Below are 16,061 nucleotides of genomic sequence, written 5' to 3'. Positions count from 1 at the left end.
CAAAACGCTCCATCATTCACTTGCGTTCACATTACAATACATTTCTGAATCAAAGTTCTTCAAAGGCATGGCAGAAATTATTCACATCGATTGCTGTATTTAAAGTGTTGTTATTGGATTCTTGAATTTAATACAGCCCCTGTAATTCCCTCCTGCCAGGCACAAGTCCTGGAGGAGTCTGGAAAACTAAAGAAAGTAATTTCTTGTGCCTGGGCTGCCTGAGATGCTTTGAGTCCAGATGGTCTCCCCCTAGTCCAGAAGGTTGCTGGTTCCTCCACCCTGTGGCTCCTCCACCTGTCACTATAATCGGCCGCCCTCTCCGCGCTATTCGCGTCCGGTGTGAACGCACCATAAGCAGGAGCAGCAGTGCAGGTGGAGTTGGTGGATGTATCCCGGCTGGTGCATTAGCTGCATCTGTACAGATCTTGATAAAAATCATTTTCAGTGTCTTGGCTGTTAAAGAGCTTGCCCTTCAGCGTGAGACTGTGATCTAGAGACGGATCAACAAAACGCAAGGCGTCTTAATTCCTGATGATTTGATGGTCAAACCAGAACCAAAAAATCATGTAGAAATTGAAATATGTTAGAAAAATATTTTGATATTCATGTAAAAGTAAAATTCATGTTATTTATAGACTGGAATGTGCATAAAAACACAAATGAAGCTCTTCCTATCGACTCTGCCCCTCTCTGATCTGTTTACCATCCAGCAACCTGCCTTGCTTCTAGCCATAAAAAAAATTAACTTTCCAGCTTTTACAGAAGAAAAATGGGCTCATTTCTATTTGTTTTATGCACAGACAAGAGATTAATTGATTACCAATATCTGAATGAGGACGGGTGAAGTGGTGAATCCTGTCGAACCTGGATTCGTCTTTTCTTCATGTGCTCATGGAAGGCAAGCTTCAAAAACTAATCCATCAATTATTCCACAAAAAAGCCAATTGTTACACCATTGTGCTGTCAGGAACATCTGGAGAAGTGCAGCCTGCAGTGAGGGGGCGTGTCCTCTGAGGGGCGTGGCCTAGGAGTTCTGGCACCTCCTGCTGGAGTATGGAAAGTCACCCGGCAGGTGGCTGCTGGGTGACGTCATCCAGCCGAACTTTGTTCACTTCTCATAAAGGTGTGCATGGTGGCTGCGTGAAGTTAACCAGCACAGCGTGCGTGTCTTCTATTCTCCACCACAGGTTAGTAAAAGTTCATTACAATGAAAATAAAAAAAGCTGACATCAATTGGTGAAAATGCTGTTTATTGAATAGCCTAGTTCTTATCCGGTTGCAAGCAAGGTCGTCCATGAAGAGGTTTGTGAGGAAAAGCAGTAAAGGTGTGTTAATAAATGCTAATGCTAGCGGAGCTGGGTAATGTGGAGTAGCTTGTGTGACAATCTACAACTGAGACTTTCAAATTGCATTAACTTTGCATTTTATGGAAATGGTTCTTGTAGTATAATGTTTCTAATGTAAAAAACTGTGTGGTGGTTACCAAATTAGAAATGCCATATTGGAGGTGACAGTAAATATAAGAGAAATATTATATATACTAATATACTGTATACTAATACTAATATATACTAATACTATATAAAAGGCACCATTACAGGGAACTGCATACTCTGGTCAGCTTTTGTGTAAACTGTGTTGTATGTTATAATCAGCATATAGGAATTAAGTCATCAAAGTTCATAGTACTTGGTTAAAAATGTATTTTATTCTGTTTCAAATAAGGATTTTGTGAGTAAAATGTATGAATTGGTTTTGTACAGATTGTAAGATTGTAAGACATAAGTTCATGATCTTAGTTATATTGTTAAAGTAATTCTTCTTGAGACATATTAATTTAATGGGATGTAACAGATTCAGATTGTCCAAAAAAGATGTTATGATCAATCTAAATGAACTGGGACTGAAGATGATGTCCTGATTGATGTGATACTTGATTCCTGTCAAAGAATAAACCTCCATATGTGGAGTTAACCAGCTGAATGTGTGTGTCCTCTCTATTATCTACCACAGCACATTGAGACAGTCATCTACACTGCTGCCTTCTGATTATATTGTCAGAAGGGCAACATATACATTACAGATAGAGTTTCTTTGTATTAACCTTTTGAGGCAATTTTGTAAAAATACATTTTTACTACAGGTGGGGAAAAAAAAATCAAATTACATAAGTACCGGGATTTTTTTGTTTGGTGATTTTAAAATTGATTTTTTTGTTCAAAAGTCGATTTTTTTCCTTATTAGTTTAACAGTGATAGTTAAAAGTAATAGTTACAGTTAATATTAATAGTTAAATGACTTCTTCATGTCAATAATTACCTGCGCCAAGGAGGTTATGTAATCACGTCGGTTTGTTGGTTTGTTGGTTTGTTAGCAACATTACGGAAAAATTTATGGACGGATTGCAATGAAACTCTGTGGAAAGGTGGGTCTTAGGCTAACTTAGAATCCAATAAATTTTGGTGACGATCCGCAGTCTGGATCCAGGAATTTTTTAAAGGATTCTTTATCATTGAGATATAGGGCAGTCTTTGACATAGTTGGGCAGGCCCGCCAACAGGGGGCCTGTGCGGCATGTGAGCACCGCTCCGTACAGCGCACTGCACTCCGCACCACTCCATGCGCCGCACGCCACAGCGCTCCGCTCTGGTCACATCCCCGCTCACAATGTTGTTTTATTATATATGGTGTTCTTATTGTTGTTGGTGACTGATTTGACCTGTGGCGGAGGTCTGAGCTCTCTGAGTGCCAAATTCGAGTTTTTGTATTGTGTTGTTTTTGCGTATTAAAATATACTAATAAGCATTGTATTTTAAGAAGACATGAGGATGAAATAGCTGGGTTTAAAGAAAACTGCTTTTTTTGCTTTTATTTTTGCTGTTTTTATAGTCGGTCAAAGCTTTTGAAAAGAAATTTTAGAGGTAAAAAAAAAGACTCAGATGTGAAGAGTTTTTTGGAGGAAAATACGATTCCTGATATTTTCTGTAGATATCAACATTAAGCCTTTTCACATAGCCCGATGTAAAGCCAACAAAAAAAAAAAAAAAAATGCAAAAAATCATCCTAATCGTAAATGTAAGTGCATCGTTTACATGACACTTTCTTGTCTTCACTGTGTGTCACAGTCAAACACTGGCAGAAGGAAATGTTGACCCGTCGAAGTCTTCACTCTCTGCAGCTGCTCCTGCTCCTTTATGTCTCTGCAGGCGCTCTGAATTTTAACATGTTCAGTAAGTCAGTTCAACTCTGCATTTTAGGAAAACATATTGCCTTGGAAATGATTTTGTCTTACTTTATATGGCAGCTTGTGCACAACTGTATTTCTTGATATGACTGTATGGATCATTGCTCAATATCTGACCTTGATTAATACTGACTTTGTATTTGTGTGTGTGTGTGTGTGTATGAGGAGACAGAAACTACACTCCTAAGGAAGGCGACGTGAGACTGTCCGGCTCCATAGACGTGTCTGAGGGTCGAGTGGAGGTCTACCATGAGGGTCGATGGGGGACGGTGTGCGACGACAACTTCGACATGGCTGAGGCTCAGGTGGTGTGTCGCCAGCTGAACTTCCCCGGGGCCAAATCTGTGATCATCGGGAGGCAGTACCAACAAGGTGCCCTTTTATCTTCACACATTCCCCACCAGAGGGCAGTGAGATGTTTCAAATGTCAGGATCACAGATTTAAGTGTTTCCAGGGCCGTTTCAAGGAATTTGGGGGCCCCAGGCAAAATTTTTTGGTTCACAAAAAATGCAAATCTCTACATTTGGAATAAAACACTACTCAGGACACATTATTCAAAAACAGCGTGTGAAGAATGCAGGTAAAAAATAAATAAAATTACACACACATATAGTAAGGTTAAGATTTCAACCAAGCCTATAGTAACACAGAGTTATTACAATGTCATGTCACTGAATGTGATAAACAGAGATTCTAGAACAGATCTGCGTCTTTCTTATGCTGTTAATAAATACATGTAGCCATACTCAACTCGTTTGAAAAATAGTTGCACATTCTACAAACTGTTGTAGTTCGTTTAGCATTCCGTCACACAGGTAGCTAACATAAACATTGGACAAAGTTACCTGCAGCAACTTATTACCCCAAGCCCCCCGACTAATGTGATTTATCACTTACCGCTATCTTGTTTTTTTTAATATCTTCCTCTTCTTTTCTCTTTTCTTTTCTGGCTGCCGGATGGATAAATTCGCTTCATCCTTGGATTTGTTTTATATTTCGCTGGCTACAGGGCTCATGAAACTGACTGCTGTGTTCTGTCAGCTACTACTGAGAGGGGCCCCCTTGAGGGGGGATCCCGACTCCCGATAACAGTGTCATTGCACCTTGGCTGCCAAGGAGCACTCACATCAATGACGTATAGAATTATGTATAGAATATACGTCATTGACTCACACGGTTTGTCGTTGCATTTTATTCATAACAGTCGTTGTCTTGGGGCCCCAGACCAGCAGGGGGCCCCAGGCAATTGCCTGGTTTGCCTGCCTTATCGCAACAGCTCTGAGGGTTTCATGACTTACTGCAGAGGATTTCACAAATTTTTTTTTTTTTTTTTATCTCACCTCCAGAAACACCTGGACCCATCTGGCTGGATGATATTAACTGTAAAGGTACAGAGAAGCATCTGGTGAATTGTGAATTTAAAAGCTGGGGAGAAACTGACTGCAGTCATAAGGAAGATGTGGGAGTTCTTTGTCAAACAGGAAGTAGGTATCTGACCTCTGGCGTGGAACACAGATTCCTTCTGTTTCTACCTGTGTTGATAATAATGATGTGATTCCAGGCACCAATGAGACCATCAATGATTCTACACACTCACTGGACCACAGCATCAGTCTGTCGGACGACCTTGGACAGATCTTTGACAGTGGGAACGGCTGTGACTTCTTGATCTTAGTCCGAAGCCCCACTGGAAACATCCAGGAGAACGGGACCATAGAGATGGCCGAGACAATGATCTGTGCACACAAAATTATCCTCTCGCTATTCCCCCTTTTCAGTGCTTCTGGAGGAATCTCCAGCATCACGGTAGACGTCAGTTCATCATGCCAACTGCTTTTTCCTTCTTTCATCAGGTAAGCTGAATCTAACATTACATAGATGTTTTATTCATTTTCAATAACTGTTTACTGGGCATGAGCAAGAAAGAAATCAAAAACATCTTGAAACATTTCGCAAGTCTTCAACGTTCCTTCTCTTTATCAGGTACATTTACACCCGTAAGATAGATGTGACCCTGTCCTCTGCAATCTGTGTCCACCGGATGGCGTCGACCTTTGGGGTGAAGCAGCTGATGGAGGATGTAGGTCGGCTGTTTTCTAAAGTCATCCCAGATGACAGCACCTTTCACAACCAGGTGTCCATTTACAACTACGCCGTGGAGACTGGCGATTTAATTCTCAAGGAAACCTGTGTCCAGTTCCTGGCCTGGAACTACCAAAACCTGACCAGGTCTCCAGCTTGGAATAGCCTTCCTGTAGAGCTTCTCGGAGCTCTTCTACCCCGATCAGATTTGGTGGCAGCAGATGAGTATTTTGTGCTTCAGTCTGTAGAGAGATGGATCACAGAGCAAAAGGGCTCCATCAGTTTGGAAATCCAGGCTGAGCTGTTGAGCCACATTCGCTTTCCGATGATCCCTGCTGAGAAACTGTATGACCTGGAGTCCAACTCCTCCCTGTACAGCTCACACAAGAACATGTATCGTGAGAAAATGTTGACAGCGTTTCAGTTTAATATTCTGCTTTTTAGCAAACTGGCCACCAATCCAAAATTCAGCAAAGACAGCGCTGATTATCAGCCCAGGATCTATACTGCTGAGCCCTGGGGCGCTGCCGTTGGCCCGTCAGTGAATCCATTCAATACTCGCAGAAGGTATGAACATGATCGCGACTCTTACTATATTCATTCTTCTCCCTCTCGATATGCTCAGACTGTATCATTCAGGACACCTATCCACAGCAGCCTGATCTTTAATAATAGTATGATCTACTGGCAGGCAAATATCTTCAAGAGCCAGAACGAATGTTCATGGAATGGTGTGCGCTGCGAGTCGGTCCCTGTCGCATGGCTGGCTCCTAACTACAATCCTGACAACATGTTGTATCGCAATCGAGTTGTGACGATGTGCAAGGGCACGGTGTGTCAGGTTCAGGGCTTCAAAGGCAACCTGGCTCCCATTGCGACGAATGGTACTTCATGCCTGTGTTCTGATGAGCAGTACACGTACCGAGTTGTTGTGAGACCAGAGTATGTCTGACAGGCTGAATCAATCTCAATCAATGAATTGCTCTGAAATAATCTCGGTAACACTTTACTTGAAGCACCCGGTGTAACGCATTATAAGTTACAAACACTCATAAATGATCACAATGGTTTACAACCCACTATACAGCATAGGGTTAGGGTTAGGGTCCTGATGTTATAAAGCATTGTGATCATTTATGAGTGTTTATAACTGTAGTTATACAGTGATATAATGTACTTATAAGTGTTATACAGGGGTGCTTCAAGTAAAGTGTTACCATAATCTCTTTCCTCATAATCATGTAGATTTTCATCGCCACGTGGCATTAGGGATTTGTTTTGGGTGCTTCAGCAGCATGAACTCACATATATTTACATAACATTATTTACACATGATGTGTCATCATGGAAACATGCACAAATAATTTAAACATCTGGACATATTTACAAGAGAAGACAGAGTCACATATTTACAGCCACACACACATATAAGTAAAGATATTTTTCATGAGCTTATATCACTGGGGTAGGGAAGTTTATGCTTACACTTTCATGTGAGATATCTCGGTTTTATTTTTTTTACAGCTCGATCACTTTCTTATTGCATTTGCTATTTGTGATGTTAAAACAATAAAATGTATGATATCAACACATTCTCTTGACTTTTTCATATACAAAGATTTGTAAAACAACAAACAAAAGTTTTAACATGTGTTAATCACTAACATACTGCGAACCCCCATGATAATACTGGCATTGCTGGTATAGATAACATGAAACATCTTCCAACACAATAGATACAAAGGAAACTCACATATATAACATTCACAGACTTCAACTGGAGCCTTACACGGTTAATCAAAAAGTAAAAAGAAGAGGACCAGAACCTTATAAAGCAGCCATTTCATGCTGCATATAGCTTAAACTATATGGATCTGTTGGGTTTGCTCTGTAAAAGTGTCGAGAAATGACTGTGTTGTAACTGGCACTTTATAAATAAAGCTGATTTGAATTAAATGAGCTCACTATTAAAACTCATTTGCATCTTATAATACGGACATTAAAGTGAACAAAATACACATTCCTACTCCAAAATGACAGTCTTCACATAATCTAACTCACAACACACTATGAAAGATGTTTTTGAACTCATTTGTGTTGCATGCCGTTTACAAACCTGTGATAACAGGAGAAAACACGAGTGAGACAGGCAAATTGTGTTTCATCCCTTGTTGGCTTACGTCCATAGAAAAACTATATACAAAGATTCAAAACAAAAGATACTCCCATTCAGATTCTTTCAACAACCCAAAACCAAAATAATTAACAAATGTGATAACAGAGTTCTGTGTCACAAAAATGAAAAATGGCTCCTGACAACCAATACCAACTCTTTCTTTCCCAAAAACTTGAATACATCGAACAATTAATACAGTGGGGGTGATGCATAAGTGTAAGGTGCATCATGTGTGTAATGTGTGAAACTTTTAGGTGGTGGTAAGTACTAGGGTTGCCAACTCCCAGAGATTGAAATAAGGAACGCCTCTCGCGGGCAGCTGAAAAAAACTGGGTTTTTGGGGGGTGAAAAACGCATATATAACAGCATTTTGCCACAGTTATACCTACTACAGACTATAAAAACACATTAGGCTACTGCATTACACCTACAGTAGCAAGATTACAATAACTCATGATCAGCTTGATCTGTTTGTATTTGAGGCCTACAGTGAGACAGTTATCATTCAAGTATCATCATCATCATGGACAGCAGCTCTCAGCCACTGCACCGGACGGTAGAGCAGCTCAGCAGCTCCTTCAGAGGAGACTGAGACCCTCAGAGCAGGAAGGAGCTACCACAGGTCTCTCATCCCCACCGTGTCAGACTGTACAATTCTACTGTGTAGAATATGTGCAATAATCCTGGACATTATAATATTCTGCACCCCCCCTTTAAGAAATTCAGCGACACTTTATCATCCATTCACTCCGCTAAAACATATTGTACATATTATATCTCATACTGTATAATTATATATTGCATCATATATTGCATATTGTATTGTATATATTGTATATAATATATATATATATATATATATATATATATATATATATATATATATATCCTGTTATAATTTTAAGATTCAGGTTGTACATACAGTTAAATCTTTATTGTCTTTTGCTTCTATTATCAATCCTAGTATGATTTGCACTATCATTTGTTAATTATTGCACCATTCATTACTTTTGCATCCTGCTGTGAGTTCTATGAGCCTATACACCTGCAAATTTCTCCACTGTGAGATTGATAAAGTCTTCTATTCTATTCTATTCTATTCTATATTTATTGCTAAATGTGCAAAATAACATCAAACAGCTGCTGTCTCTTCTGGATTTTAACATGTTCTTTTTTTTATTTTCAACTAAAAACTAACTAACAACTAAAAAAGTGCAAAATCAAAGCTGAAAAAACTTCTGAACAAAAAAAAACCCAACAAGGTTCCGTTTCTAAACTGAAAACACACCACAGTCTGCAGCAGCAGACACACATCAATGAACTAAACATGATATATCCGATCTGGAAACGGCACAAACTTACATGTCTCTGGAAGCCATGCTGCTGCTTTAATGTTTTGATTGACTTCTTCCCGTGTGCTCTGTGACCAGCTGACTGTTGGCAAATGAACTGCTGAAGCCCACGAGGAGCGGTCTTTTTTTGACCAATGAGATCAGAGTGATTCTGTGTTGTCGAGCCATCTCTGTCAGCTCATTGGTCACAGAACGTCAGAGAGCCGGTGAACAATTTACCGTAAGTTTTCAAAAAAAAGCGCATGTTCCTTTGCTCACGTTTTGACTCTCACAGAAATACGGAACAAAGTGCGTTCCTTTTCAGCTCAGTACGGAACGCACACTTTTACACCCAAATACGGAACGATTCCGTTTTTCAAGGAACGGTTGGCAACTCTAGTAAGTACTGACATGCCATCCAGGCAGAGGTGTATGGTGAGGCAAGAGTGGAAACCGTGTTCTGAAGTTGCAATGATGGTTGACCAAACGTTTGATTGGTTAATAGCTGCTTTGGTTTCCTCACTCTGCTTGATCTTCTAACATCAATCAATCAATCAATCAATCAATTTATTTTTGTATAGCCCAGTATCACAAAAACAGTTGCCTCAGAGGGCTTCAAGATGTTACATTGATTGGTAAAAATTTCAAAGATTGATAATGACTTTGATAATAACAATGAATCACAGTGTGGTGTCTATATAAACAGTCCACAGAAAGAACAGAGTGAGAACGTTGACATCAGACCAATAAACATAGTGGCATGAACAGTCCACAATAGCTCGTCAATGACTGAACTAAGTAATGTTATCATGTTAAAACAATAAAAACAGTGAATAAGCATAATGTTAATGTGTCAAATTCACAGTAACGAGACAAAACGAAGCAACCACCGCCTTAGACCTTCACATCCGGCAAGAAAAAACTCCAAAAACCCAGTGGGAAAAGAAGAAATCTTGGGGAGAACCACAGTATGGAGAGATCCCACTGGACGGACAGCTTTGGCAACAGCTAGCATGAGACAATAAGAAGTAAAGCTTAGGACTATGTTGAGTACAGTCCGTTGGACGGTCCAGCACAAGAAGCACGGATCCCAGAAGTAGAACCGAAGCCAGTCCGTGGGCACAGCACCGACAGGAGTGTCCTCCCGGTCCGGCCGGAGCTTGTTCGTAGGCCCTCGTAATAGTGGAGTCAGCAACTGAAACTCGAGAAGACTCCCCCTCGAAGGGGGGGACAACAGGTGAAATGCAATGAACGGACTAAAGGGAAAACACAGACTGAACCAAATAACATTCAGACATTAGAAGGTAGTGGGAAGAACCAGAGGATAGGGCTCAGTGCACCGTACTTCCCACAGCATTTTAGCTCTTAGGGCAGCTTTTAATAATGATGGTTTAGAGTCTCTAGCTGATCTGATCATAGGCTGCATCGAAGAGAAACATCTTGAGCCTGACCTTAAATAAGGAGACTGTGTCTGCCTCTTTGACATCACTTTGAAGCTGGTTCCATAAAAACGGTGCCAGATAGCTAAAGGTTCTTCCACCTAATGTCCATTTAGAGACCCTAGGAGTCACCAGTAACCCTGCATTTTGAGAGCGAAGTGCTCTGATTGGTTGATAAGGCGTTAAAGCATCTTGGAGATAGGTCGGAGCCATCCCATTTAGGATTTTGTAAGTGAGGAGAAGGATTTTGAATCTAACTCTAAACTCGACAGGACGCCAGTGAAGACATTTTAGAACAGGAGTAATGTGTTCGCCTCTTCTAGTTCCAGTTAATAATCTGGCGGCCGCATTTTGAACCAACTGAAAGTTTTTTAATGCACTTTTTGGGCAGGCTGCAAGAAGGGAGTTGCAGTAGTCCAGTCTAGCAGAAACAAATGCATGGATGAGTTTTTCTGCATCGATTTAAGGTAGAATGTTTCTTATTTTAGCTATGTTGCGCAAGTGGAAATATGCTGTTTTACAAGCCAGGTTGATATGTGCTTTAAAGGAGATATCCTGGTCAAATAAGACCCCGAGGTTCCTGACAGTAAAAGAGGAGGATACACTGACATTATCTAAGGTGATAATCTGTTCAGATAGACACTCTCTAAGTTTATGGGGGCCTAGTATAATGACATCTGTTTTGCCAGGATTAAGACGGAGATAGTTCATAGTCATCCAGGTTCTAATTTTTCTGATACAGTCACTGAGTCTGTCTATTTGATTAGTTTGATCAGGTTTCATAGATAAATACAATTGTGTGTCATCTGCATAGCAATGAAAATTGATATCGTGACTTCTAATTATGTTCCCTAAAGGAAGCATATACAACAGAAATAAAATTGGCCCGAGCACGGACGAACTCCATAACTGACCTGGGAGCACGATGAGGATTGTTGGTTAATGTGAACAAATTGTTACCTATTAGATAAATATTAAAACCTCATCTGAGGGGGTCTATTTCAGGTGTTTGTGGAATGTTTTCAGTTTCCCTGTCTACCAAAGGCTCATCACTTCCACTGTCAATTACAAGAAGACCTGGGTCAGACAGCAACCTAGCTTCTTTATACTGGCTGGCTAACTGATTTTGGTTTTCATGTCCCTCATACCTGACAGATAGTCTGGTCTGTCTTTCTTCTTGTACAGATACTTAAATGTGACTGTGTGACTCCAGTGACTGAATTTGTGGGATTCCTGGCTGGATTTGTTTGAATTAAGGTGGGTATTCTGTTCTCTCTTCTCGGTTCTCTTTCTCTTTCACGAACCATCAGCCAATACCCACCTGTGCTTTCCTCAGAATCTGAGCCACTGATGTCAATTTGGTATCTCCTCACATTCCTGTTACAGTTGTTGGTTTGTTATTTTTCTTTCTTTGGTGCAGGTTCAGTTCTGGTACACGGCACTTCAACTGATAAGTCATTAACAAGCAGCAATAAGTTTCGGTGGGGGACTCTTGTCTTCTGTTTGTCTCCTGTCTCCTGATAAATCACATACACAGGGTTGTCCAGTACTTCTTAATTGACAACATAAATGTTCCTTTCCCAATGTGATCTAAGTTTCCCTGGGCCATCCCGCTCCCTGAAATTGCTGACCAGGACTCTGTCCCCAGGGTGAAAGGTAACCCCTTTCACTTTCTCATCATGGGATTTTCCACAGGTACTAGACACAAGTTACTGTTTTCACTCACTATTTTGCACACCTCAGTCATTCTTTCTGCTCACTTTTCTGCATATGTTTTATGTTTTATGAGGTACTGTCTCTTTCTCGCCAAGGAGACCAGTCTATTGGAAGACGGGGGTGTTGTCCATAAAGCAGAAAGTAAGGAGAATCACCTATCGATTCATGACACGTACAGTTGTAGGCATGCACAGTTTGTTGGAGGTGGTCATTCCAGCATTCCGTCTCCTTTTCACCAAGGGTTCTGAGCATTTGTCTAAGAGTCCCGTTAAATCTTTCTGCGGGATTGCCTTGAGAATGAAAAGGTGTTGTCCTTGAATGTCCAGCACCAGCTTTCTTTCTCAGCGTTCTTAAGAGCTCATTCTCAAACTCACGACCCTGGTCGTGATGCAGCCTACTAGGGTATCCAAAATGCTGGATATAGTCACCAAAGCATGCGCTCTGCTGCTCTCCTTTCCAATTAGTTTTTAGTCGGATCTGCCTGAGTAAATGTAGTAAAATGATCCACGACGACCAAAATGTATTCATACCTTCCTCGGCTGGGCTCAAGGTGGAGGTAATCGATGTATACAAGGTCAAGTGGTGAGTTTGAAGTTACTTTGGATCTATTTCATGTAGCCTGCACGAATTCTTTTGACAGCTCTTCTGTGCATGCTGCCACATTCTGGTAAATGACAAGAGGTATGCGTGACAACATGTCGGCATTTGTGTTTGCCTTTCCAGGTCTTTATCTCACCTCGAACCAAAAGTCTGGCAACTCCTCCACCCACTGGTGCCCCTTGGCATTCAGCTTGGCCTTGCTCATGATGTAAGTTAATGGGTTGTTTTCAATATAGATGGTGAAGTGTGGAGCACAGTAGAGATATTCCCTGAACTTTTCGCACACTGTCCATTTCAGCTGGGGATAGAGTCCTTGCCTTGAGCAAGAAAGAGATACAGTAGTCATCTCTGAGTGAGCTTAACATCTCTTCCATACTTCTCTGGAAGACTGCATGTGCATTAGAGAGGCCAAATGGTATCCTCGCCCACTCCTATAGGCCCCAGGGGGTTACAAAGGCTGTGAGATGTCGTGAGCCTTGTGCCATCAACCCCTGATGGTACACTTTGCCTTGGTTGAGGACACTGAACCAGGAATGCCCCCCCAAAGTGTCAGCCTGGTTCAATAGTCTGTAGTCAATGCAAAGGAGTAGAGAGCCATCTTTTTTACGCATATGACTGGAGCTGCATAAAGTGACTTAGACTTGATGATCCAGCCTCTCACCAATAGATCTTGAATATACTCCTTAACTCCGGCCACTAGTGGTTTTGGGACAGGTGGGTAGGCTTTCTGCACAGGAATATCATCTTTGAGGGTTAATGACATCTGCAGAGTTGGAATGCAGCCCATGTCATTAGAACCTCTTGCAGAAACCGTTGACTCCTCATCCAAAATTTTTTTACAGCCTCTTGCTGCTCCTTAGTAAGATGACTCATATCAACTGGGGGTGCCACAATGAAATGGGGCAGTTTGGGGCATTTTCTGAGGTGATGGCACTCTGAGCTTTGACAGCTTTGTCAGTAGGCGCGTCGGTATCAATACTTTTTTTGATTGTGTTGGAGCCTAGGACTTCCGTCCGGCCGACTCTACCCGGTACTATAAATGGGGGATTTTCGAGGTAGGATAATGTCATGTTTTGTGTGGTTGTCTAAGGGGACAGCTACGTGAGGAACTGTGCCTGCCAGAATTTTGAGAAGACCTTCTCCTACATCCAGCTGTTGTAGCTGTAGACTCTCTTCCTCAGGCTCAAACAACACTAAAGATTCAGATAGGTCAAGTTGGGAGGGAATTTTACACTTTACCCAGGTCACACGGCCTGCACAAATGATTCTCTCTTTAGTTGGCTATTCTTAGGCGCCCATGAGTGGCAACAGTTTTTTTGGTCCGCACAAAGTGTAAAACGTTCTGCGCTCTATCTGTAGAGATGGAAGTGGCTCCACCCAGCAGCTGAGGAAGTGTGGGAGCTAGTCTGGTTTTCCTTGAATCGGTCATCTGCAGGTGACGTCACTCTGTTGCATTGTGGGATTGAACCGCCATTTCAGAGGGATCATATCACTTGCGAGCAACAGTTTGTGATTCACGTGTTTGCGTGCAGCATTATTTCTCAGAAATGGCGAGATCGTGCTGCGTGAAAGGCTGCCACAATAAGTCGCATCGACGGAATGGGAGCAGGACAGAAGGCAATCTCCGTTTTTTCAAGTTTCCCAAGTGGAAAAGAAATTACAGAGAGCAGAGTGAAGAAAATAACAAGGAGACGGCGGATGGCGTGGGTCGCAGCAGTGAGACGAAAGAGCATCACTTTCAACTCCATATCTGTCAACATGCTTGTTTGCTCTTGACATTTCCATAAAGGCAAGTAAGTGAGTTTGTTTGTAAGCAATGTTACTGAAAATGCGATTTCTTTCTGAATGAAGTTACGTTAGCCGCTAACGGTTAGCGCAGCTGCAAACTAGCTTCCCCCAGCTGCGAGCCAACTTCACTTGTGAAATACAGTCAGCGGAGGAGGGCAGTGGAGAATCACTTCATGCTAAATCTGTTTATTTTATTTCTTCATCTTAAATTTAAACTTTACGGAGGGAGGCCGGAGGGAGCAGCTAAGGAAAGCGTCACCGCAAGCACCAGAGACGGGAGTCCGCCGGGATGCAGAGACTGGAGAGCTGGAGACTGAGGAGGGGACGTCGGAGCCTGGACAAAATCAACAGAATGAGGACTAACACCTGATGCTGAGGAAGACAGCAGTCAGCTGCTCACAGAAGATGACAAACACACACACACCAGTCAGGACGCCACACTGACTGTTTTTAATATTTGTGGAAGCACGTTTTTGTATCTGACATACAAGAATAAAGCTTGTCATTGACACTTTGAGTCTTTTTGAGTTATTGTTTTTTGTTAGCACATAAGTAACTTGATAATTAGCTGTACTCCTCATTAGTATTTACATCTTGATAATTTAGTGAAGACCAATAGTGAGTATGGGAAAAACTATTGAAATGACAAGTGAGACATTTTCCTTTTTCTGGAATGTAATGTTTTTTCACACACTCAACAGCAGCAACATAATGATAAATAAAAACACAACAGAACTACATGCATGGCAGGTAACATCAATGAAGCATGTCATTTTCACATAATGTGTTGTGGTAAATGTATCCGACTTTGTTTTTTTTTTGTTTTTTTTTTTTTGCATTTGCATTTGCAGTGTGAGGTCAATTTTGTGTCCCACTTCTGGTCCCACTTTTCTGAAGCTGCTTGGTATCAGCCAGTGTGCAGTCACAGTTGTTGTCTCTCTGCATCTGATAACCGCCTCCAGCTTAAGCAACATAGCTGCAACATGTGCACGTCTCTGCTGTTCCAGTCATACATGTGCAGTGACCAGATGATCTGGCTCCTGATGGCTGCATAATGGCCCAGGCCTTCAGTGGTGGATCGTTCAGACGGTGGGAGTGCAAGACCTGTAGACAACACATTTATTTAATTTAATTACCGTCAACATTACCACTGTTTCTGTTTTACAAAACAGGGACAGGGTGACAGTTTTCTGTCTGTGGTTAGACAAAGTGATGCCTGCTATAAGCATTCATTTATAACTGCTTCATACTTGAGTGATGTATGATAATAATAATAATAATAATAATAATACATTTAATTTCACAGCGCCTTTCAGAACACTCAAGGACACTTTACACAAGATTAAAAACACATTACAAATAAAACAGACAACATAACAGCAAAAAGAGAGAAGTTACGGTGACAGGTTGAACTAGGTGGGTTTTGAGTATGACAGCAAGGTTTTCAATATTGGACAATGACCACTTTTTTCTTGCATGAGGGATGTGAATGTGAGGTCATTTTGTCACAATAATACATAATACGAGTCTTAATTACCCTCAGTTAAAACTAGTAAAGCAAATCAGACAAGACCAGAGCGTCCTCCATCCAGGACTGGACTGATGACAGTCAGGTGAGCTTACCTTTGCGGTCACGACTGTGTTGTTCCAGCCCTTCGGTCGAGATGCAAACACATCCTGCACC

The 16,061-nt window shown here is 41.4% G+C and overlaps 1 protein-coding gene across 3 annotated transcripts; it reads left to right on the top strand.

Moving 5' to 3' along the window:
- The first annotated feature begins 1,145 nt into the window (after positions 1 to 1,145).
- Positions 1,146 to 6,902, top strand: LOC115386959 (galectin-3-binding protein B-like). 3 transcript variants are annotated; one of them, XM_030089431.1, is made up of 8 exons: positions 1,146 to 1,171; positions 2,008 to 2,083; positions 3,126 to 3,230; positions 3,413 to 3,616; positions 4,580 to 4,729; positions 4,807 to 5,098; positions 5,229 to 6,316; positions 6,546 to 6,902. In XM_030089431.1, the coding sequence occupies exons 3-7, from the start codon at positions 3,146 to 3,148 to the stop codon at positions 6,277 to 6,279; spliced, it is 1,782 nt and encodes a 593-aa protein (XP_029945291.1). In that variant the 5' UTR covers positions 1,146 to 1,171; positions 2,008 to 2,083; positions 3,126 to 3,145; the 3' UTR covers positions 6,280 to 6,316; positions 6,546 to 6,902. The 3 variants fall into 3 exon arrangements, with proteins under 3 accessions (XP_029945291.1, XP_029945290.1, XP_029945292.1); XM_030089430.1 differs by having other exon boundaries at positions 1,147 to 1,171; positions 3,410 to 3,616; positions 6,546 to 6,901; XM_030089432.1 differs by having other exon boundaries at positions 1,149 to 1,171; positions 3,410 to 3,616; positions 4,595 to 4,729; positions 6,546 to 6,900.
- The last annotated feature ends 9,159 nt before the right edge of the window (positions 6,903 to 16,061 follow it).

The sequence above is a fragment of the Salarias fasciatus genome, chromosome 4, assembly GCF_902148845.1.
Source record: "Salarias fasciatus chromosome 4, fSalaFa1.1, whole genome shotgun sequence".
Taxonomy (NCBI): Eukaryota; Metazoa; Chordata; class Actinopteri; order Blenniiformes; family Blenniidae; genus Salarias; species Salarias fasciatus.
The sequence above is the reverse complement of the archived record's forward strand: the minus strand, read 5'-3'. Positions and strand labels throughout refer to the sequence as shown.

What these genes read in the sequence shown, in the direction of transcription:
- LOC115386959 (XM_030089430.1), top strand. Translation starts at nt 3,146, where the DNA reads ATGTTGACCCGTCGAAGTCTTCACTCTCTGCAGCTGCTCCTGCTCCTT. An exon ending in TCTGAATTTTAACATGTTCA is followed by an intron (nt 3,231 to 3,409) that starts GTAAGTCAGTTC and finishes TGTGTGTATGAG; the next exon opens with GAGACAGAAACTACACTCCT. An exon ending in CTTTTTCCTTCTTTCATCAG is followed by an intron (nt 5,099 to 5,228) that starts GTAAGCTGAATC and finishes TCTCTTTATCAG; the next exon opens with GTACATTTACACCCGTAAGA.